Source organism: Microtus pennsylvanicus, chromosome 10 (genome assembly GCF_037038515.1).
Source record: "Microtus pennsylvanicus isolate mMicPen1 chromosome 10, mMicPen1.hap1, whole genome shotgun sequence".
Taxonomy (NCBI): domain Eukaryota; kingdom Metazoa; phylum Chordata; class Mammalia; order Rodentia; family Cricetidae; genus Microtus; species Microtus pennsylvanicus.
Genome location: NC_134588.1, coordinates 80,890,704 through 80,913,577, shown reverse-complemented (window position 1 = coordinate 80,913,577; position 22,874 = coordinate 80,890,704). Strand labels below are relative to the sequence as shown.

The 22,874-nt window shown below is 47.5% G+C and overlaps 1 protein-coding gene across 2 annotated transcripts in view; it reads left to right on the top strand.

Annotated features, from left to right (window-relative positions):
* Positions 1-22,874, top strand: part of Vstm4 (V-set and transmembrane domain containing 4) — an 84,179-nt gene that overhangs the window by 20,903 nt on the left and 40,402 nt on the right. The window contains exons 3-4 of one of the 2 annotated variants that reach the window (XM_075988755.1): positions 7,355-7,423; positions 14,607-14,714. In XM_075988755.1, coding sequence (XP_075844870.1) covers positions 7,355-7,423; positions 14,607-14,714 — 177 coding nt within the window. The remainder of the gene's footprint in view (positions 1-7,354; positions 7,424-14,606; positions 14,715-22,874) is intronic. The other variant, XM_075988756.1, reaches the window with a different exon arrangement.

The following is a 22,874-nucleotide window of genomic DNA, read 5'->3' as shown; positions in this document are numbered from 1 at the left end:
TACAAGAGGACATCATGGCCTGAACACACTCTACAGGCAGTGATGCATTTTAAGGCAGTGCATTTAGCAGGAGTGAGGTACTGAGGTGGTGTATAGTCCCTGGAGGAAGGATCCTCTGACTCAGGATGCCTACAGGGCCCACGCCTGGAGGTCCATTCTCTCTGGGAGACCGTGGGAGGCTCCCACGGTCCTACCATAGCATTCATTGTTATCTCAACCAGAGCAGCTGCTATTAGCACAGGAGACCCTTAACATCCAGGGTTGTGTTTTTCTCATGGAAGGAGTGATGGAGAGACTCATTGGACCCTTATCTGAGGTTCTGACCACATCTTCCTCCTACATTTCCCCCCTATCTGTATGTAATTTTACCCCAACTACAAGAGGTCTTGGGAAGTGCAAGTATCTAAGAAGTGGAAAGTTCACTAAAGGGGACTCAATTTATAAAGTCATGGGGAAGTTGTCTTCCTTGCTAGGTGAGACTTTCCTGTGTTGTGACTATTTTGAGGCCATTTATGCTTCTGTAAGTTGTCCCAGTGAATTCCCTGGTTTACTGAGACAGGCTTGGGTAGAGTTGGTCCTTGGGGCCCTATTTGAGGAGAGTAAGCCGTGTTCACATCTCACCAGAAAAAGTGCAGACGGCAGAGATGTATTCTGCTTGCAGATACTCTCCCAGCTCTTTGGATATAACTTTCCTTAAAGCTCTCCTGTGCATGTTTTCTGTGAAGGCACATGACCCATGAATTCTAGCATCCTTGGGAACGCACTGTTGCAACAGGAGCACTCCTGTGTGCTGTTACTCTTGCTGTCCCTGGGCTGTATTAAGGAGGTATTGTCTATATTGTTCTACTTGGGTACTAAGTCCAGCCCTGAGCTGGACAGGAGGCCAAGGCCCAAGGCTCCCACGACCTAAACCTCCCCTCCCATATCTTCTTGGGCTTGGCTCCCATGTATCTTCCAGCAGGGCTACTCCATGTGGGGTACTGAGGCCTGGAGCCTCTGACCCTTCTGAGAGGTGTTCACAAATTGCTCCTTTCCTCGCTCACCCCCAGAAACCCAAGGGCACTGCCAGAGAATCTTCATTTTCCCAAGAACCAGTTGATTGCCTTGCATGTTAAATGTTTCCTGCCTTGGCCTACTGGGTACCAGGCAGCTTCCCCTGAGAGCCACTCACGCAGAATCCAGTTTAATCCTTTAGCCAGCCTGGCTAAGAAGCAGAGACAGAAAGGCTGAGGTGGGTCTCCCCCCACACCCTTCTAGGGACTTCTCTGTGGCTTTCTTTTCAAGTTAGGATTCAAGGCTGTTGATGACCCTATCTAGGCCAGGTTCCCTAAGGCCCTATCCAAGGATGTCACTAAAATTCTTTCCCCCCTCCTTGCAACGTCCTTCCTGAAATCTTTTCTTTCTTTTTCTATCTTGTGGCTGCTCTCAGCCAGCAGCTCACCGAGAGGCAGCAGTGTGGTGGATCTCACAACTTATTATAATTTGTCCTGTTCTGCTCTCCTGGGGAGGGTCTAGAATAACTGGCAGCTTAGTTGTCTGGGCCACTGCCTCCTTGAGAAGATACACGGGGATTTTCTGCTGGTGCCAGGTCCCAAGGCAATGACAAAGCAACCAGCAGTCAGGAGTTGACTGGGGCAGGAACAATCCTGTTTCTTCTCCTTTTCTGTGATCTTTGAATCAACTAACCAATAGTCATAGTGGTCAGGTAGATCAAAGCCATTTCTGTAGCTGATGTAGCTGTACTGAGAAAGCTTTCTTCCATCTGTGTGCAGGTCCACAGAGGAACTAGAGGCCCTAAATTCTAGGGCCAGGAGGTTGGGTCCTACACCTGACTTTCCTGGATACAGGTAGGATTGATGAAAAGACAATACATAAATAATTGCAGCGTGGGGCAGGCAAGAGCCTCTCACTTGAAGGAGCTGGAGTGGTAAGCCGTCTCAAGGCATGCTTAGTCTCTGCCCAGCTATGGAACAGCTTACCAGTGGCTGTCAGGTGACAGAAATCCCAGCAATGTGAGCACGGGGGCTGTTTGCTGTCCCTCCCCACCACTCCTGTCTGACTGCACAGCTGGTTTATAAGGAGAGGAGACCAATAGCCAAAGAACTCAGTCTTGTTGACTTCTGCTAAAAATCATGTAGTCTTCTGATAGCTAGTTCACTGGACATGAACTCATTTTATTTCAGAATGTCTTGGGCCAGCATGAATAATCCGTGGTGGAACAAGTGTGACATTTTCTTTATGTCTCTGTGTTTTGTGGTGGGAAGAGTCAAACCTAGGGCTTCACACATACTGAGATGTTGACCACTGACGGAGTGATAGCCAGCCTCCAGCAAAGTACTGTCTACAAGTATTGGTCTTCTCTTTCAGCCCATCCACCCTGGAGAGGCCTCTTTTACTCCGTGCTCATAGAAAAGATGGGCCAAGGTCAGTTTCTATCGGCCTTGTGCATGTGCCACAGAGGGAGGGACATCAGAGCAGGGATCAGAGCCATGGTGGCTCTACAACAAAGCCCTCGCTGTGGACAAGCTGTATCAGACAGCCGGGGCTCCTTACAGTCTGTGTTCTCAGACACATAGTTTGACATTGTGTCAAATTCACTTGAGATAGCACAGGATTCACAGTGAAATCAGATAGGCACAACAGAACTTGGGGGAAATTCCTGAAGCCCTGGCATGGTTCCTATGCAATTTTTCTCTCTTGTAGAAGTAGATAAGTGTTGCTAGTCTTCAGGCACCAAGCAAAATGACTGTCTTTTCCCACTAAATTGCTTAGGCTGAGAAGGCAGGGGAGAGTCGCCATAGTTTGGAAATCCCCAGTTATGAGAATTCTTAGATGTGTCTCCATGTTGTACCAAGTGGAATTGTCTCCCTGCTGTCAGGCATGAGGCAGAAGGACCCGCACTCAGATCAAATCAGAACCATGGGTTCCTTCCCTGAAAGGCGTATGGAGGTGCTCTCTGGGCACCTGCCTTGGCTAAGCAGATGGAAACCTGTTTCAACTCAGGGTTAGTCACAGGAGGGAAGAACATTTTCATTTTGGCCATTTGGGCAACTGTCCATTCACTCCATGTAAAGGACTCTGAGGCAAAGAACCCTTCTAGGCATGGGAACGGTAGTCGTCAATAAAAACATCATTCAGCTCTTACAGGATGGACTGCCTGTGGATAGAGAAGTTCGTGACATCTCGAACACAATTGGAAGCACTCGGTGTATTCTAACTCATATAATCCTCAGCTGTGCGGTCACAAGTATTCATCACCGCTGCTTTAAAAACTAAGGCATCGGACACTTTAGTGACTTAGCTGAGCCCCCATTCCCTGCAAGTGGCAGTTGGACCCTTCAGGCTTGTGTGCATGGGCTCTCTATATCCTTTATCTCCTGTTTTAAACATTGTGTGTATGAGTGTGTGGCATTTGTACTTGTCACTGTAAGTGTGTGCAGGATGGGTCAGTGTGGATGTCTTTTCTCGATTGCTTTCCTCCTTCAGTTTTTGAGACAGTCTGTCACTGTGCTTGAAGGTCATGGATTCAGCTAGACTGGCCTGCCAATGAGCTCCAGAGATCCCAAGTCTCCATCTACCCCAGCACTGGGGCTACAAGCATGCTTTGCTATGTCCAGAATATTTCTCCCACTCATATTTTTTTGAGATTTTCATATATGCCTATAATGTTTGGATCAAACCAACCTCCCCATTCGCTCCCTTCCAATTTCTACTGTATGTCCTCACCACCGCTTTCACGTGCCAACTTCATGTGGTCTTCTTAAAGCAACTGAGTCTTTATTGCTGCCCAGATATCCATGAGTGTGGGACCAGCTACGGGGGCAAGGGTAGTCTCTCAGGGGCCACATCCCTGAAGAAAACCCACTCTCCCTAACACAGAAAACATCAATTGCCAGTAGCCCCTCAGACAGGGGTAAGACCTGCCCCCATCCTGGGACCTTGGCTGGCTCTGTCCTGTATAGAGTGCATGTCTTGTGCATGCCCTCACAGCCACTGTGAATTATCATATGCAACGGTGATGCTGCTGACTCCTGGATCACATTGGAGTGAGACACTAATGCTGCTGACTCCTGGACCACATTGGAGTGTGATACTGATGCTACCGACTCCTGGACCACACTGGAGTGAGACACTGATGCTACTGACTTCTGGACCACATTGGAGTGTGATACTGATGCTACCGACTCCTGGACCACACTGGAGTGAGACACTGATGCTACTGACTTCTGGACCACATTGGAGTGAGACACTGATGCTACTGACTCCTGAACCACATTAGGGGATAGTCTATGGGCCATGATGGCCATCTTTCAACTCCTGGAGCTAAGGTATTCAAAGGGTGTTTAACACCCATTCTGTGCTGTCTTCATTGGACTTTGCAGTATCACCCTTTCCTAGGCTCAGCAGATTGAAGATTGAGGTTGTGAAAACCACTCAGGGTAGTTCAGGAAATGGATGGAAGGCTGAAGGGTACAAAGTGCATGGATAACTCACAGAATAGACAGCACATCAGCAAGCTTCTTTGGACCTTGAGCCCCATCAAGCTCAGGTCTCCACCTATACCTTCCTCTCTACTGCTTCTTTCGTCCATTCCAGCTTGCTCCCCACCTTTCCCACATAACTGCTTCACTTAAAATGTACCAACCCCTCAGACCCCACCACACTTCAATAAACACATGCTTATTATTTAAGTTCTGGAATCTTGGTTGCTCTGTCTGTCAGTAGAGTGCAGGAGTTCTGGATTAAAATAAATTGAGCAGGAAGAAGAGGTTGAGCTTGGATAATATATTTAACATGCGCACACGCACACACACACACACACACACACACACACACACAGAGAGAGAGAGAGAGAGAGAGAGAGAGAGAGAGAGAGAGAGAGAGAGAGACTACTTACTCCAGAAAAACCTCAAGTGAAGCTGAAACAACTAGTTGTTCTAAAGAATTTGGGTTCTTCTGGGACAGGGATTTCCTTTAGGAGGGGAAAGAAATCCCTCTGAATTTCTGCTTTCTCAACAGCATCTCTGTGTGTTCCCCAATTACACGTTTATTTATTTATAATTTCGACTTTATGTATGTGAGTGTTTTGCCTGTAAGTTATGTCTGTGTACCATGCACATGCCTGATGTCCACGGAGGCCAGAAGAGGGTGTTAAGTCCCCTGAAGGTGGAGCTACAGACAGTGGTAAGCTGACATATGGGTGCTGGAAATGGAGCCTGGTTCCTCTGGAAGAGCAGCCAGCGCTCTTCACCACTGAACTACTTCTCCAGTTGCATTTATTTATGACCTTCTGTACCTCGGCTGTCATATTTGTTCTTAGAAGATTACAGAGGAGTCCAGTCATCAGGCGCATACATCTTCCAGAAGTCCATCTGGAGCTGCTCGGCAGGAGCTGCAGAGAAAGCCACAGCCAGGGTGTTCTGAAGGCAAATGAGTTTGGGATATTCCTGACTGTGGTATGTGAGCACTGTGGCAAACAGTTCAGGCTTCCTGCTATGGGAGCCAGAGGGACTAAACCCAAAGCAAGAAATGGACCAGACTAAAATTACAGCTCCTAGGCAACCCAATCCCTGAGTGGGTTAAGGTGATCGTCAATCTTCTCCCTCTTGCTTTCGGGGAACTGGAGACTTTTCTAGAGAATCAGTAATTTTTTTCTATCAATGTCTGACATTCATTTTGGAAAAATTCTCAGGCATACTGAGACAATGTCAAAACCAAACCTAGACGGGAGAACAAGACCTCGGGTCACATGTAGACGTTGTCAGGCGTGGCTGCTGAAATGAACTTGGCTAGGAAATTAGGTGAGAAACTTGAGAATTCACTGGAGAACTGGACTGTGTGAAGAAGAATTGGATGGATAATCAAGAGCTGGAAGATTCCATAAATGAAAAGGAAGACTGAATAAAGAGGTTTTGCTACAGGTTAGACACACGTGAAGAAAAGACTAGCTGTTTAGAAGACACCTCAAAATCAAATATCCCATAAAGGTACAAAAAGACAAGAGGTTAGGAAGAATTGAGATCCATGACAATACTAATTCAGAAACATACAGGAAGTGCAATAAGAGAATGAATGTATAGGCCATGCCTGCCTTATTGTTCACCTCTCAAAGTAATTCCACCTGCATTCCCCCTGTTTTTTCAAAATTCAAGTCCTCGGTTCTCTTGTCTAGAGCTCTTCGTGTGTGAGAGTTTAAATCTAAATTACAGAAATTGGATCCAATTGTCAATTTCACGTCTTGGTCAGACTACCGATGTTTTAAGTGCTCCACAGCCACGCGTAGCTGCGGGGTAACACTTACGTGGAACCTTCCTGTTGACACAGAAAGTCCCATTGAACAGTCAGGTCAGTCCCTGATGTTATATGTGTTTCATTGTTGTTGTCTGTGATGATGTTCAAGGTTTTACATATAGCTCAACTTTTTCTCCTGGAAGCAGAGTAAATCCAGTTATCAAGCACCAAATAAATGATGTGGGATTCCCCTCTGTATGCTGTGAATATGATTGGCTAATTAACAAAGAATACTGCCATGGCCTGTTAATAGGGCAGAACTTAGGTAGGCGGGGAGGACTGGACTGAATGGGTGAAAAAAGGGCGGAATCAGAGAGAAGCCATGGAGCCTCCACCGGAGACAGACATGTTAAAACTTTGCTGGTAGGCCATGACCTCATGGTGATGCACAGATTCATGAAGATGGGTTAAATTACGGTGTAAGAGTTAGCCAATAAGAAGCTAGAGCTAATGGGCCAAGCAGTGATTTAAATAATATAGTTTCTGTGTGATTGTTTCAGGGCTGGGCAGCCGGGAAACAAACAAGCGGCCTCCTACTACAAATAGGAGAGGACGAAATTATCTCAAGAGTAGGAGCCTGTCGTATTTCAGAGTGTCTTACATTCGGAGTGGTGCACAGGCTCTGATCCCCGCCATTGCAGGACTCCAGGTGCTTCTGTTTGGAAATAAACACCCAGCACCGCACCATGGAAGATGCTGAAATCGTTAAGGAAGTGATGATTCGGTTTCAGCCCCATCAACCATCTATTTATGTTTGAAGCATGTGGGGCAGGCAACACTTTCAATGAACTGAACTTTGGCCTTGCCATTTACTGGCTTTTAAACTCAGGTTTTTGTTTGTTTTGTTTTCCCATGTCTGGGGACCCAGGTTTCTCAGCTGTGCGGTGGATGCTTTGCTGTGTTTCTTCTTGGTTTCTGGGTTGTGATGACTTCAGGCAGTTTTGTTAGTATGGACATTGTAAATTTAAGAGACATTGGTGCCACGTGGTCCCATTGGCGATTATAGCGTGTCAGGACTGTAAGGTGTTGTGTGTCACACTGTCCTGTCTCTTTATGTTTTCAGTGATCTCTCTCAAAGCTACTGAAGATTCATCACTTGAGAAAAAGAAAGTGACCTGGGCATTATTTGAAGGTAAGTCTGGTATCTTGACACAGCCTCATTTCTATACAGTAAGAAGGAAATAGGAAAAACAAGGATTCTAGTTTCTTAACTGTTTCATAGCATCAAGTCATGTCCCCAGACTGATCTTTGCAGGACTGATAAGGGAATCGCTAGAAAGTGGTGTAAAGCCTTATGCTGCCCAATTCTGTCCCCGCCTCCAAATCCCTTTCCTGGGTGATACCAAGGAGGGACTCCCAAGTGATGTAAAATTAAAGAATATGCCTACTGAAGCGACCTTTAATTCTTAGTTGTTTCAAAAGCTTGGGGTTCTAAAAGAGTTTGAAAGCTGCAAGCAATGTTTTTCCCCCTATGGTAGAGCCAATCAAGAAGCTTTAAAAATAGGTTGCTTGCAGGAGATTCTGACTTAGTTGAAATGTCTTTAGTACCTTCCACTTGATTCCAGCATGCAGCAGGCTAGGAGCCACGACCTGAGAGATGGTTCCTAGCAGCAGCCCCACCAAGGTGCTTGTTATGAATGCAGGCTGAACTCTGGGGTGGTGCCCTATGCATTTGGAAGGACTGTAGCAGTCAGTTTTGACACACTTTACCGCATGATTTGAATCTCCTAGACATTTTGCATAATGCAAACCTCTGGCAAACATTCAGGTTTGAGTCTTGGAGTGGAATTCTCTACAGGGGGTGCTTTTGCCCCTGTCGGGGACATTTGCTGATGTCAGGAGACAATTTTGGTCACCTCAAGTGTGGGAATGACATTAGCAACTTGGAGATAGAGGCAATGCCAAAGACCCTTTCCACATCAAATGATTCTGCCTGCAAATGCCAAGAGTTGGGAGCTTACAGGTCTCTGCCCCAGAGAAAGGACAGTAGAGAATTATGACCATAAACAATGACATCATGCACTCTAAGCGCTCAGTCAGAGACTTTGATGAGGAGACAGGGCTTGTCAACAGGGGCAGGACCTGGGGAAGGATTCTGTCTTGTGAAGCCTTTGGGTTGATTAATGAGGAATGAAAAAGAGGTATGCCTACCCCCACCCGTGAGGAAAACAAGACAGTAGGTGGCAGAAGGAGAGCCAGCCTTGTTGGAAAGCACAGGATTTCAAAGCAGCCTTTTCCATAGTGTGTTAGACAGACACCGTATCTCTTTGAAAAAATTCGACTCTAATTGCGGTTGGCAATCCATTCACTGTGACGTAATCCCTAGTTTGCCAGGACTTATTATTTAGTTTTATAGTTGCAAGTAGTTTCTTCTTTCTTCTTTTTTTTCTCAGATCACCTTTTATTCAATAATGAATCTTTGTATTTCTGGAATTTTCTTCTACACTATATAGTTGCCTTTGTCTGTATCTGAAGACTATCCTAGCAAAACAGTCCCTAGCTCTCTTCCTTTGCCTCTCATTTGGCTTCCTTGTGGCCAGAGATAAAAGTGGCTGTCTTGCCTGCAGAGGGAAGTTGTGGGACAGAAGGAGCAAGGTTTTCTCTTCTCATTGCGGTTGGGTAAGATTGAGACAACCTGGCTGACCTTTACCCCATCTCTCCGAAGCTGTCTTAACCCCTGATGTTATGATGGGAGAGAATGATGGGAAGGCTGTGGGACTCTCTAAGGAGAATGTGCCAGAGAGAGTCCTGACTCCACGTCTGCAGCTCTGATGGTCACACCAGGAGTCAAATGTTCACAAGAGTGTGAGGTGGTTTTGATGGGGTGGTTGTCAGAACCGTATTTTAAAACTGCAATGATATAATAATAATAATAATAATAATAATAACCATTTGGGAGGACTATAGCAGTCAGTCTTGACACACTTTGCAGCATGATTTGAATCTCAAAAATACTTTGTATAAGTGTCAACATTTTATAATTCCTCAGATGTAGTCACTAAGTGCAATTTGTGGTCCAGCATGGACTTCCATTTCAGTAGAGACAATCACATCCTATCAAAGACTGGCAGCTGGTAGTCTCACCATGTACCATGCATGCCCCAGGGCAGCAGTTTCCATGCCTTCTTCCCCTGTGCTGCTGCTACTGCTGCTTGTGATGGTCATGGCACTGGAGGCAGCAACAGTAGCAATGTCCCCGCGTTCTGCTTTTTTAACCTGCCATGGCCTTGGCAAGGTCAAGGGTGTAGTTGAAACTCTTTGGCACAGGATTCCAGGCCTTTTTCCCTTTTGTTCCTGATTGGAAGAGCTTCAATGTGGGTTGTGGACAGATATCCATCCTCCTGGGGCTTAGCTGGGCCTGGCTGTGTGCCTGCCCAACAAAGCAAGCATTGATTGTCAGGGCTCTGGATGAGATATTGGAGCGAGTTAAAATCCCTCAGGGCTATCACTCAGGTATGTTGCCCTGAACAAGATGGTATTACAGGCTACATTAAAAACTAGTGGAAGTACACGGAGTTTTATTGCCAGAACAGCTATTCCCTAGGCATTTGCCTTAGAACTGGAAATGTAGAATACCGACCCTGGCTTTCTTGACTGTGTGTGTGTATGTGTGTGTGTGTGTGTGTGTGTGTTTGTGTGAGGAGGCGGTGCTTGGCAGGACTAAGTAATGCTGGGGTCACCCAGTTTCAAAGCAGCACTGAATACTCTGCTCTGTTGCCAGGCAACAGGTGCCTTTGTCCTGCCCGACTTGTTTGGCTGACTGGGAGGATGGGCAGGAGCTGGCACAGGAACCTTGTCACCCTGTGTTGGCCTCCCTGTGCTGTGCACAGTCACAGCAGCCTGCTGGTCCCTCCATCTGCTTTGAGGAGACCTGGATTTTTTTTTGCCACTTGTCTAAAAATGACAGTGATGTCTTTAGCAGTCCATGCAAAAAATAGAATTGCAAACAGATTTGGGAACTAAAAACGTGATATTTGATATTGCTGTTGAGTGGGTGTAGGTATAGGTAGTAGTTTACTTTGTTATTTATATACCCATTTATCCATTTATTTTATTATTTATTTGGACAGAATGAAATTCAGTGCCTTGCCCAGTCTGTGTTTAATTCGGGTCTGGGACCTTAGATGATCACTTCACTACAGAGCTAAATCCCCTGTCTTATGTGGTCATTGATTCCTTTATTCATCCATTTGGTACCTAGGGCCTCATGAATGCCATGAGCACTCTGCGGCCGAACTACACACCCAGCCTCCCTCCCTTGAGCTGTTTAAAAGCTGATATTGTTGAATTTAGATTTAACGTTTTAGTTTTACTCTCCAAACAGTGCTATTTGACTAGGCTTGATTTTGAAACTTTTTGAGCCATCTTTTAGAAATCGATTTTTTTAAAAAACAATAACTAAAGGACATGATAGGGTGAGGATAGGGTGACACCAGGAGAGAATGCCAGCTTCTCGAGCACAGGGCAACGGAGCTGTCACTGTGAAAAGGTGAGCCTGGAGTCTTCTGAGTTTGTGGGCCTGGCTTTGGGTTAACCTTTGTTGACAGAGAGACCTGGGGCCACTGAGAGAGTCACTGTTTTGAACAGGTTCATTCTCCTTTGTGCAGGAAAAGAAGTGCTTGGAATAGGAGATGAAATCAGAACTTCTTAGCACTGCTTGCTGCCTGATCTGGGGAAAACAGGGTGCGGTTTTTCCTTTCCTGTGAAGTGGCATTTTCAGGGTCCCATAGCTCCAAGAGCAGAGCAGAGCCAAGCCGAGAGCATCCACTGACGCTCATGCATTAGGACCCACGTGAGGGTAGATGGTGCCTACTGGCGAGTGTCCATTGCCCCCAGGGCCTTCGTGCTTGGTGGAGCAGCGGAGCATCCCACACTGGGCAGATGTTCTATGATTCTGCAGTCACAGCTGCCTGTGGAGAGCCAGCTCCCTCTGCTCCATGTCTAGGCTGAGATCAGCAATCGCAACCAGGCCTTGAGTCCTTTGCCTCCCACCAGGAGAGAGCAGCCCCCCTATGTGTGTGATATGTGACAAGGACATCTGGCGGGAATGGCAAACCTGAGGGTTCACCTGCAGACTTGTTCCTTCTTGGTCCCTTTAGCCTGGAGACCATAGAGAGATCATATGAATGCAGGGACTGGTAGGTGAGGATGCTTTTATCTTGGGGCATAAAAACTCTAGCAAGCCAGTTTTTTCCTCTCATCCAAGAAGGAAATAGAAGTCAAATTACCCCGCCTTTTCACCGGACTCCCTAAGAGGCAGGCTTTGTCTCCATCTGCCCCACTTCTGTCTGGTCCAGCAAGGCAATTGAGTTAACACTTTTTCCTCCATCCCAGCCAAGTTCCTGGAGTATTTTACTCAACAATGACTAAATCAGGACTGGCTGTGGGGGTCACAGGATTGGGACTGTCCTGTATCCTGATACCCTGTCCTTAATTCGGACCTGTGACCTTAGCTGGTAATGGCCTATCTCTCACAGAATCTATGTGTCTCATTGTTGAGTTTCCCATGTTGAAGCAGAGGGACAAGCCTGTCCTCCCTGAGGATCCTGACCTTGCAGCCTATGAAGTGAGGCGAGGACAGATGTGTCCCTGGACAGAAGCAGTTGAACTTTCCTCCAGGGGAAGCCACTCTTATTTCCAACAATACCTCCCCACGCCCCATGACTTTCCACCAGGGGTTTCCCAGCAGCTTCTGTGGGGGAGGATCCTATGGTTGCTTCTGCCCAGCATTGGATGCACTAAGGAACCCTTCCACAGTGCTCCATTCTTGTGTTCAGAACGCTCCCTCCAGTTCCCCTCTGCTTCCATTGTAGCTCCAGGATTCTCACAGAAGAGTCCTCCTTCTGCCCACCCATCTACTGACTTTTTTAGCTGCTAATAAAAGTGGTCTGTTTTACACACAAGTCCCAGGATAGGCAGGGCTACATAAAGAGACCCTGTCTCAGAAACACAAACAAACAACAACAAAAAAAAACCCTAACTATTCCTCCTTGTCCCGTGGTACTTCCAATACTTACACTCTTCCCTCAGTATCCATGGGATTTTGTACCATGATTTCTCCAACCCAAAGATACCAAAAACACATGGCTTTGCAAGTGCTTTAAAGAACTCTTGTAGTATTTGAATATAACCCATGAATGTCTTCATCTCTAGATGACATATGATACTTAGTACAATGCCTGTGCTACATACATAGTTCTAATACTGAGTTATTTAGCCAAGTATGACAAGAAAAGTTTCTACTGTTCAATGCAGTCAGTTTTTTAAAAAGATGTGTTGCCTTTGTTATTTTTCTGTTGCTATGACAAAAACCCATAATCAAGGTAACATAAAAGAAAGCATTTAATTTAGGGGTTTGTGGTTCCAGAGGGTTAGAGTCCATAACCATGGTGGTGGAGAACATAGCAGCAGGCAGGCAGACATGACACTGGAGCAGTAGCTGAGAGCTTGCATCTTGATTCACAAGTACAAGGTAGAAAGAGCTAACCGGGAATGGTATGGGCTTTTGAAACCTTCTCTAAAAAGCCACACCTCCTAATCCATCCCAAAAAGTTCCATCAACTGTGACCAGACCAAACTTTCAAATATACGAGCCTCTGGGAGCCTTCTCATCCAAACCGCCTCATTTCCTTATGTTTATTTTGTGTGTATAGCTGTTTCCCTGCTTGTACATCTATGCACCACATGTGTGCAGTGCCTTCAAAGGCCAGTAGAGAGTGGTGGTTCCTCTAGAACTAGAGTTTCAGACAACCGTGAGCCGTGATGTGGGTCCTGGGAACCAAACCTAGGTTGCCTGCAAGAGTAACAAATATTTTTAACCACTGAACCATCTCACCAGGTCCCAAGGTTGCTGTTATTATTTTAATAGTTTTAGTACACGATTGACTGGATTTGTGGATATTGAAGCTGGAGACACAACTATGCTTAAATTTCAGTTCAAGCTTTTAAGTAGCCTGGAACAGAAATCTACTTAGTCTAGCTTAGATAAAACTGTTGACAAACTCTAAGAACATGAAAGGGCTTTCTGACTCCAGGCATGGATTCTGCCAAGCCTCCCTAGGTCTCTGATCAAGTAGGAGACTTAAAAAAACCCAAATGTGTAAGTCTGTTTCCTCTCCCTTCTCTGTGACTGGCCACCTGCATCTCCAAGTTCCTCTTGGAAGCCGTTCACTGCCATACCTACGTCACGCCACCCCAGGACACTGGTTCTCTTTATCTCTCTGCTTCGCCATAGCCCAAGAGTTTTGCAAGGGAGCATTCCTGTTGCCCCAGAGGTTCTTCTAGAAACTCAAATCTTGAGAACATAATATGAGATGAATGAGGTCACATTTATGAATACTCAACCTAGAATTCTTTGTCATGGGGAAAAGGTAGAAACAATGAGTAGCCCATGGGAGATGGTTTGGACAATCATTTAGGGGACTAGAGAGATGGTTCAGTGGTTAAGAGCCCTTGCTCTTATTACAAAGGGCTGGAGTTTAGTTCCTAGGACCCCCATAGAGTGGCTCACAGCCTTTTGTAACTAGGGGATCTGATGCCCTTATCTAGCCTCTACAGGAGGTCTTGTACACACACACACACACACACACACACACACACACACGCGCGTGCGCGCACGCACGAACAAACACATACAGACATACATATACAATCTTTAAAAAAAAAAAGAATTCACTATTTTCATTTCTTCAAGTTTTCCAAAATAGCACTTCTGTTTTCGGTCACTGGCAGCCCAGCTGGAGTGGCCTAACTTAGGTGTGTCCTTAGCAGGATTCTGAACAGTATGTGGACAGTCTCACTGTGGCTTCCTTTTACATACCTTCATGACTGCGCAAGTTGGATATAGCCATGTGTTTATTTACCACCTGGGTATTCTGTCTGCTGAAATGTCTCTGCATGCTTTGACCACTTTCCACGGAGGATTCTTTGTTGACTTTTCAGAGTTGATTTTTGAGAGCTCTTGACGTACACTAGATACTACTCCCTGTTTGGAGCTCTGGTTTTAAATCCTCTTTCCCAATCTGCAACTTGACTTTTCACCTTCCTCACGAGTTTTCAACAGTGGTAAATCAGATTTACCTTTCCTAATGATGGGACACGTATTCTGGGTGGGTGTCCTATCTCTGAACCGTGTCCCTAACCATCAAGGTTTATTTATAGGGAAAACGCCTCCGATTACAAGTCTAGGAACACTTCAGATATAGATTTGACGTTTTCTTCTTGTGCATTTTTTTCCCAAAAAAATTTATAATTTACATTTGAAATCCTTTTCGTGGTTTGTTTTGAATTAATGTTTACCACCATGTGCCCTTCAGATCTCTATATGTATGCCGTCCTTGTGTGCTGTGTGGGGATCCTCAGCGTTCTGCTCTTCACCCTGGTCATAGCCTGGCAGTCTGTGTTTCACAAGAGGAAATCTAGAGGTAAGGAAACAGATAAGATCATGTCTGGAATGGGTAGCCACCCACACGCAGGCGGAAGATGGCGGGCAAAGTATCACCTTGGTGGGAGAGCATCCTGGGTCAGTAATTGTTTGCCTGGAACGGGAAAGCAGCGAAGTGAGCGAGACTTGCTTCTCCCAGGTGCTGCTGAAGTAAACTCAGCTCTGTCACACCAGCTAAATTCCCCTTGGGCACATCTCCGCCTTCCTGTGGCTTTGGGTCCCTTAACTACTATCATGTTATTCATCCTGAGGAGGCTGTGGCTGGAGCAGCCTGGCACTGCATTTTGGCTCCCCCTCTTAAGAATGAGCCTGGGAGCCAAGTATCTGAACCAAGTATTTGAAGACTTGCAAATGTCTTCTTGGCAGGCAGGTGGACCTGGAGAGTCTCCCTCTGTTCTTTCCCTGTCTGGGGCCTCCTCTTTTCCTGTCAGTGTCCCTGATCCCTGGAGTCTGTCCTCAGTCCTTTCTCTCCTGCTTTCTTTCCCAGGCACTGCAATCCATGACCATCTCCCTAGAAACACTGTCGATCCTAACCACAGTCCATCTCTCTTTCTAAGCTCAGCTTCCCAAGTCCAGTGGTTCCGAGAACCTGCCCGGCTTTGTGACTCTGTTATCTTCTCCATGGCCCAGTGGGCCTTTATCCAGGGTGTTGCCTCCCTCTTAGGGGCCGGCCTCCTTAAGCTTTTATTCCTTTAAAGCCCCCTCTGAATGCTCCTCGTGCACACCCTGCCCCAGAATTTCCATAACCAGTTGGAGACACATTTGCTCTCAGAGGTGACCAAGACAGACTGAGCCCAGTTTCAATGACTTAGCAGCCAAGGACCCAGCTTCTGCCCCCTCCTTCCTCATGGAGACTTGAGGAATGGGAGTGCACCTGTCTGAGCGCTGGGAAAGGAGCTATGCTCACAGCCCTGAGCACATCTCTGGTGATATAGGAGTAAATCATACATCACCGTCATTATTAGCTAGGTTGTGAGTCTGGGAAGACAGCTACGAATGGGACCCTCCCCAGAGATGTGGACAAGACTGGGGAAAGCAGGAAGAGAGATGGGCATCTAGGGGCTGATACCATGGGAGACTGTCCCTCACGGGTAAGGAGGAGAGGGTCTGGAACCTGGACGAGCTGCTGTTGTCACAGCGTGTGGCAGCTGAGAGCACTTTTAAAAGACCTGGGTTCAATTCTAACCACTGACATGAAGGTTCGTGTCGGTAACTCCAGTCGTGGGGAATCCGACACTTTTTCAGGGCCTCCTCCAGCACCAGGTATGAACATGGTGCACAGACATACATCCAGGCGAAATATTCAGGCACATAAAATAAAATAACAGGAATTTGCTGTTGTGGGAGAAGTGGTACCCAAGAGCAGTTCTCCCAATGTTCAGCTGGGGCAACAAGAGGGCCCAAGGATCCTGCATTCTCAGCCTCCCTTCTCCAGCACAGGAGTCCCTGCGTGCTTTTTCCCCTTGAAGTTGAACCAAAGCCAGCAAGCATAGAAGACAAAGATGCCATTTGGTAGCTTCCAGGGTCTAGATGGGGTTGACAGGGAGCAGAGAAGAGCATGCAACCCTTGAAAGGGAGCCAAGAGTCCAGGCCAGCTCTCCCTCCACGAGAGCCCGATTGTTTCCCACATGACTTGTGTTTCATTGTTCTGCCCTTGGGTACCTTTCTCCACGGCATCTGCTGCCCCATCAAAATTGTCCCAGCATTTCCCTTGTTCACGGTCCTCAGCTCTCTGAGCTTGTGGCAAATGTTGCTTGCGGTGTTGGCCCTTTGCCCCCCTTCCAGAGAACTCTGTGTGAGGCAGAGTCCATGCACGTGACCCATCCTCCTTGGAATTTGGCTCATGACAGATGCTCCACAAATGGTGAACAAACAGATTTGCTTCCCAGCTGCTCTGCTTCCAGCTGCTGCAGCTTAGAAGGCCCTAGCAGTTTCTAGGCCGGGTGTGTGCACAGGGCAGTTCCACCAGGGCTTGGGCAGACTTGAGCTGCCGACCCTGTGGGACTTCAGGAATCAAAGAACGGCCAAGAATGACAGGCTGGACACACAGGGGTCGCCTGACATCTTCCCCCAGACCTCACAGAGAGACCTCAAGGAATGAGGATGATGACATCATCATCCCTGGCCAGGGTGGGCTTGGAGGTGACCTCCTTTGCTTAGCATCTAAAGCCCTACTCAGCTGTCAAGAGCATTGTGTGAGCACCTGTTATAGCTCAGGCATATGGCTCTACACCTCCATGTCCTTGTGTGGCCTGCATGGCCCCCATGAGACAGAGAACGTGATACTATCCCTATAGTAAGCGGTGGCCAAGACGAGGCTCAGTCTCTAGCTCTATCTCAAACGCCCCACTTTTCATTTGAGGATGACCTTTATGAAGGACCTTTCCTCCAGTTTTCTGGGGAGGTAGTGAGTAAGGTTCTTCCCACGTGGATCTGCCTGGCTCTGTGGATCTGGGTACATCTTTTGATACGTCTGAGTTTCAGAGAGGACAGTGGTCTATTCTTGGCGATTCCTAAAGGCTGCATGGGATGTGTTTGAAGACATGGCGTTAAGGTTTGGACATAAAATGTCTCCACCCAGGCCACATGTGGTTGAGGCTGGGCCTCAAGCTGACAGGACTGTCTTGGGAGGTTCTGGGAACTTCAGAAGGTGGCACGTAGCTGAAAGAGGTGGGTCACTGGGATCAGTTCTTGGGGTTTTCTCGTCACTGGCCCTGCCCTGGTTTGTTCTGTGCTTTTGTTCACCAAGAACTAAAGAGCAGCATCTGTCACTTGCTGCCTCTGTCATGGTGTTCTGCCAGAGCACAAGAGGCCACGAAATCATTGACTGGGCCCTCTGTAATCATAAGCAAGGAACTCCTTCCTCCCTTTTAAGTGTTCTTCCAGATATTTTAGCCCCAGCTATAAAAAGTCAATAACACACTTGATGTACATGTGACAGAAACAAGTATGCATGGTTGCAGACAGGCCTTGAAATCTGGGGGCGGGGCTCTTTCTAAAACCCTAGCTGCTGGTACAATTTCCAGGAAAGTGCATAACAAAGCCCACATGCTTGGTTCCTGGACCCTTGTAGATCCATAGTATATTAAAAGGGAGCAAAACCACACTTAGAGCCATTTTATTTAAATTAAATGAGCTTAGGGTCTAGGATCTTTTGAATAGATTTCTTCCGATTTAAAATGTGGATTCCAGAAGGTCATTAAACTGGGACGAATCATTTGTGAACTGTGTTATGACTACATGTCCAGCACCCCTGTCCTCTGCCTGTTACGTATAGTTCTCAGCAGTACCATAAACAGAATTCTCCTTAACAAACCCAGATTGTTCCCCGTTGGTGTATTCTCCTTGAAATACCAAAGCCATTGAGCAGAATATTTCTAGCTCTGATACTTTGTGTCCTGAGTTCAAGGATATCAAGTTTTGAGACACTGGCAGACCAGTCCAGCAGAGGGGAGTGGGGCAGATCCATGAAAGGGCAGCTCCTGTAACTCCTGCAGAGGAGGAGGTGCATAGTGATGGTGATTCCCCCAGTATTGCCGTCTCTCCCACTCTCAGACTGGAAGCAAGGTAGATACCAGCTTGGGGAGAAAGAAGGGTTACAGCCCAGTTACCACAGGTAACTGAGGAATAACTGATGGCTGGCTATAGGGGCCCTGGGCTAATGAAATCCTGGTTTGTTTCCATGGCAACTACCTGGCCAGGGTATCCCATAGGAAGTGGTCCCTGTTGTGGGCTAGCTATGAATCTCATTGAGAACCATTAAGCACTTTGTGGGTCATACTACATGTGTCCAAATGATTGTATGACCCTCAGATACTAAAAACCAATGACACTTGTCAACCATGCCTTGAATTATAACAAATTTCCATTATTGTGACGAAAGCCACACCGTAAATAAAGGGCTGAGAATAGTGTTTGGTTTTAAGAGTATCCAGTTCTTACTGGGGGGTTCTGCTGTGAGCCTGTTGGTTTGTGGGTTTTTTTTCCCTTTGAAATACATTGCATGGACTTTTGTGTGCATGGTTGTGGACGCCAGCCCTTCCTGTAGGCATCACAGAGCACTGAGGTCTGTAGGTTGCTCCTACCCCACGGTGCTTTTTGGTTCCTGCAGCAACATCTGGACAGAGGACATCAGAGTAGCGGGGCCACTCCTGAGGACCCTGCAACACTCTTGGCTCTTCTGAAACCAAGGGCAACAGGCCAGCTTTTTTGGCTGCGGTTCTGCCTCAGCTATGTTTCCAGGACACCCAGCTGGGCTTTGAACAAAGCTAATTGTACCCATGTGTTACTAGTCCAGCACAATCATACACCATTCTTCCCCCTAGCACAAATCCCTGTCCTTGCTCTGTGTGAGTGCCTGCAGTGCCCAGGACCTCATCCCAGGGCCTCTTTAGCTGGGTCACTGTAGTAGTAAGAGCTGTGGGGCTGCGTCCCCGGCACCTGGCCACCCACATGGCTAGCTTATGCCCTGAAATAATTACACGGAAACTGTATTCTTTTAAACACTGCTTGGCCCATTTCTATCTAGCCTCTTCTAGGCTAACTCTTGCACCTGGACTAGCCCATTTCTAATAATCTGCTGTAGCCCACGAGGTGGCTTACCAGAGAAGATCTTAACCTGCGTCTGTCTGGAGTGGGAGAATCGTGGCGACTCCTTGACTCAGCTTCTTTCTCCCAGCCTTCTGTTCTGTTTACTCCTCCCACCTATGTTTTAACCTTTGAGGGACAAGCAGTTTCTTTATTGCTTAACCAATGAGATCAACAGATAGAAAGATGACCCTCCTCCATCAGGTCACCCTGGAGAATACCAGGACCAAGCTCTGAATTCTGGTGTTTTCTCGGGACACTGGTTTCTAAGGCTGTTGCTTTTCAGGAGCCCACCTATTCTTGCTGGCCCAGGGAGCTTCCAGTGATCCCCCAGACTTCTGTGCCCAAACTTCTAAAAGTACAGTCTGTAAGGCCTTTTGGAGCCAGGTAGGAGCAGTGGCAGCCTTTCCTTATCATCTGAACTCTTCACAGGGAGTTCTTGTTACTTTCCATTTGCAGTCTGTCTTCTAAGACCAGAGACTGGACAATCCAAGGCTCATTACAATCTATCCCTCCCCTGCCTGCCTCCCTGCCAGGAAGAACCTAAGGGTTTATGGACTTCTCCTCCAGAGGTACAAGAAAAAAGGAACTAGGGATTGGGTCCAACTCATAGCCAGACTGGGATGGGAGAAAAGACCACAGAAGACAAAATGGGTGACTGGGGTGACAGAGACCAGGAGGATGACCTGAAGAGGTCAAAGCGCTCAGCAGTCTGGAGCCAGAGATAGCTGGTAGCCCCAAGGTCAACCTCACCTCCCGCTTTAGGCTTTCATCCTACTGGTTCTGGACAGGCCCACTGAGAATAGTGGAAAAGAGGCCATCTTACCCTTGTGAGCCTGTGAACCTCCTGGTAGCTTCCTTAAGAGTTCTGCACTGAGAGCCTACCTTCAAATTCTTTTATCTATGAAGCAAGTCTTATTTTTGAGCCCACAAATCTCCCAGCTGCATACCAGGAGGAGTGTTCCTCTTTCCATTCAGGACTGTGGGTGTCCTGGGTGTGAGCAGAGCGGGAATCCTGTTAGTCGGCCTCCTGTGACTGGAGAAATCCTGAGGAACGGCAGCCCAACGGAGGAAAGGTTTCCTTTGGCTCCCAGTTCGGAGCTTTCAGTTGATGATCACTTGGCTTTGACGCTCAGGGAGGCGGGACCTCATACATAGCAGGAAGCATGCAGGGAGCAGAGCGCTCATCTTGTGGTATCTTGGAAGCAGGAAGGGAGAAGGGAGCCAGGAACATGACATAAGACCACTTCAACCATGCTCTACCGCCTAAGTTTCCATCACGGCACAGTATCTCATCGCCCAATCACGAACCAGCTAACAGATTGATTCATTGATGACGTCAGAACCCTTGTGATCCAATCACTTCCCCAAGGCCTTGCCTCTAAGCATTCCCGTATTGGTGGTCATTCAGTTTCATTTCTGTTGCTGTGACGAATGCCCTAACCAAAAGCAGCTCTGGAGGATACCAGGTTTGTTCATTTGGTTTGCTATGCCAAGGTCCATCACTAAGTGAAGTTAGGGAGGTAACTCAAGGCTGGAATGTAAAGACACGCCCACTTGGTATTTCACACAGCGCTTCCTTCAACTGAGGAACTCACTTCCTTCCTAGCCAAAGATGGCGAGAACCATGGCAGAGTATGCCTGCTAGCTGGATCACGGGCTCTTGTTCATCTAGGTTTTTGATACAGCGCTGGACCACCTGCCCTGGGAATGGTACTGCCCATGGTGGAGTGGGTTGGGTCCTCCTACACCAATCTAAAAATATCAAGACACTCTCCACAGTCATGCCCATAAATCAGGCCAATCTAGGCAATCCTTCAATTGAGATTCCATTTCAGGTGACTAGGCTGTTTCAAGTTGAGAGCTAAAACTGATGAAGACCACACTCAAGCTTTCAATTCCTGAGCCCTTGGGGACACTCCAGGTACAACTGTAAACAAGTACCTTCTCCAGTGATGGCCTTATCTTCCCTGATCACAAGGTTCCGTTATCATGCTGGCCATCCCACTGCTAAGGTTAACACACACTGTCACAGGAGACAGAAGGGAACCGTAGATATAATCTGTTGTCTCATTGCCGAGGTTTTAAAACACAACCAGGTGAAAATTTGTTTTAATCTATTATGTTCAGAATACAATCGAATTGCACTTTGACTTGCATATTGCACACTGAGCTGCGGCGAAGCCTGGCATGGCTGCACACCTTGTTTGGGGGCTCCTGTCATAGTGAGGGCTTCACAGTCACTTAGGGCTGCTGGTCAGCACATGGGGAAGAACCCAGCAGATGGGCAGGTTTACGTGCCGGTGGGCGGTGCTTTTCATTCACCGGGTGCAACCTGGTGTTAAGTGTTTTCTGGCACCAGGCTCCTGGCCAGCTTCCCCTGTGTGACAGAAGCAGGTGACAGCATCCTCGTGGCTGCACCGGCCCTGAGGGTTGTTTGGGCATGTCTGCTTCTTGGAGGTGGAGGCTCTTGGGCTCTATGTGGTGAGAGGACAGTGTTGTGCACAGTGAGGGCTGCAACCTGCCTTGACTCCTGGGAAATGTAGGCAGGGGCTGTGGCCTGGGCCTAGATATCAGGCTGTGCTTTCCCAGGCTGTGAGGCTCCCTCGGGGGACTTGGGAGGGCAGGAAATGCTCTCTGTGCACATGATCCTGGGTGCGGTAGAGAGCCTGTCCTAGGGCTGCTCTGCTGTGAGAGGAGATAGATATCCTGTGAGCAGAGCAAAACCACCCACAGGCCTAACAAGGTCTTCTGCAAGGCCTAGGAAACCAAAATGAATGTAAGGGAAGAGTGTGTGCATGTGTGTGCATGTGTATATGTGCATTTGTGGGCATGTGCATGCGTGTGCATGCGATTGTGTGTGTGTGTGTGTGTGTGTGTGTGTGTGTGTGTAGTCAGCCACACCCTGGTGGGCCCAACACTACAATGGAACTGATAAGATGGTGTGTGGTTTCTTCAGCCTGTCTTCCCACTTCCAGTGAAGGGCGTGACCGTGAGACCCAGCTGGGGCAGCCACAGCCTGATTCAGGCCCAACATACTTTTGCGGGTGTGACCGCCGGTGGTAGCTTTGAGCAGTGAGAACCTAGCTGAGAAGGAGGAAAACAGTGGTTGGCAAGAAGAGGCTAGTGACTACAGTGTCTCCTTAGGAGGGATGAGAAGCACTGCTTTCCTTCCAGAACCTTCGGAGATCACCCCAAACATGACCATGTCTCTTGTGCTTTCGTCTCTGAGGATAAATGCACTAGTGCCGGGAGGCAGTGATGGAAGACTGCTCCTCCAGTCACCCCAATGGGTTTCTTCTTTATCTGGGCTCCTAACCGCTAGAGCTAGTACCATAAGTAGGGGGTCCTCTCTCTCTGAGCAGCCTCCCACACACTCCTGAACCCTTGCTGTGTGGGCTCCGTCTCTTCAGAGTTCAGGGTAAGCTAGGATATGGATATAATTGGCATATTGCTATGACTAGAGACGGGGGACTCTGGGGACATCCTCTTCACAAAAGCTTACCATTGCCCAGAGTGACCTGTAGTCCTGGGTGGCCCATCTCCATCAGCA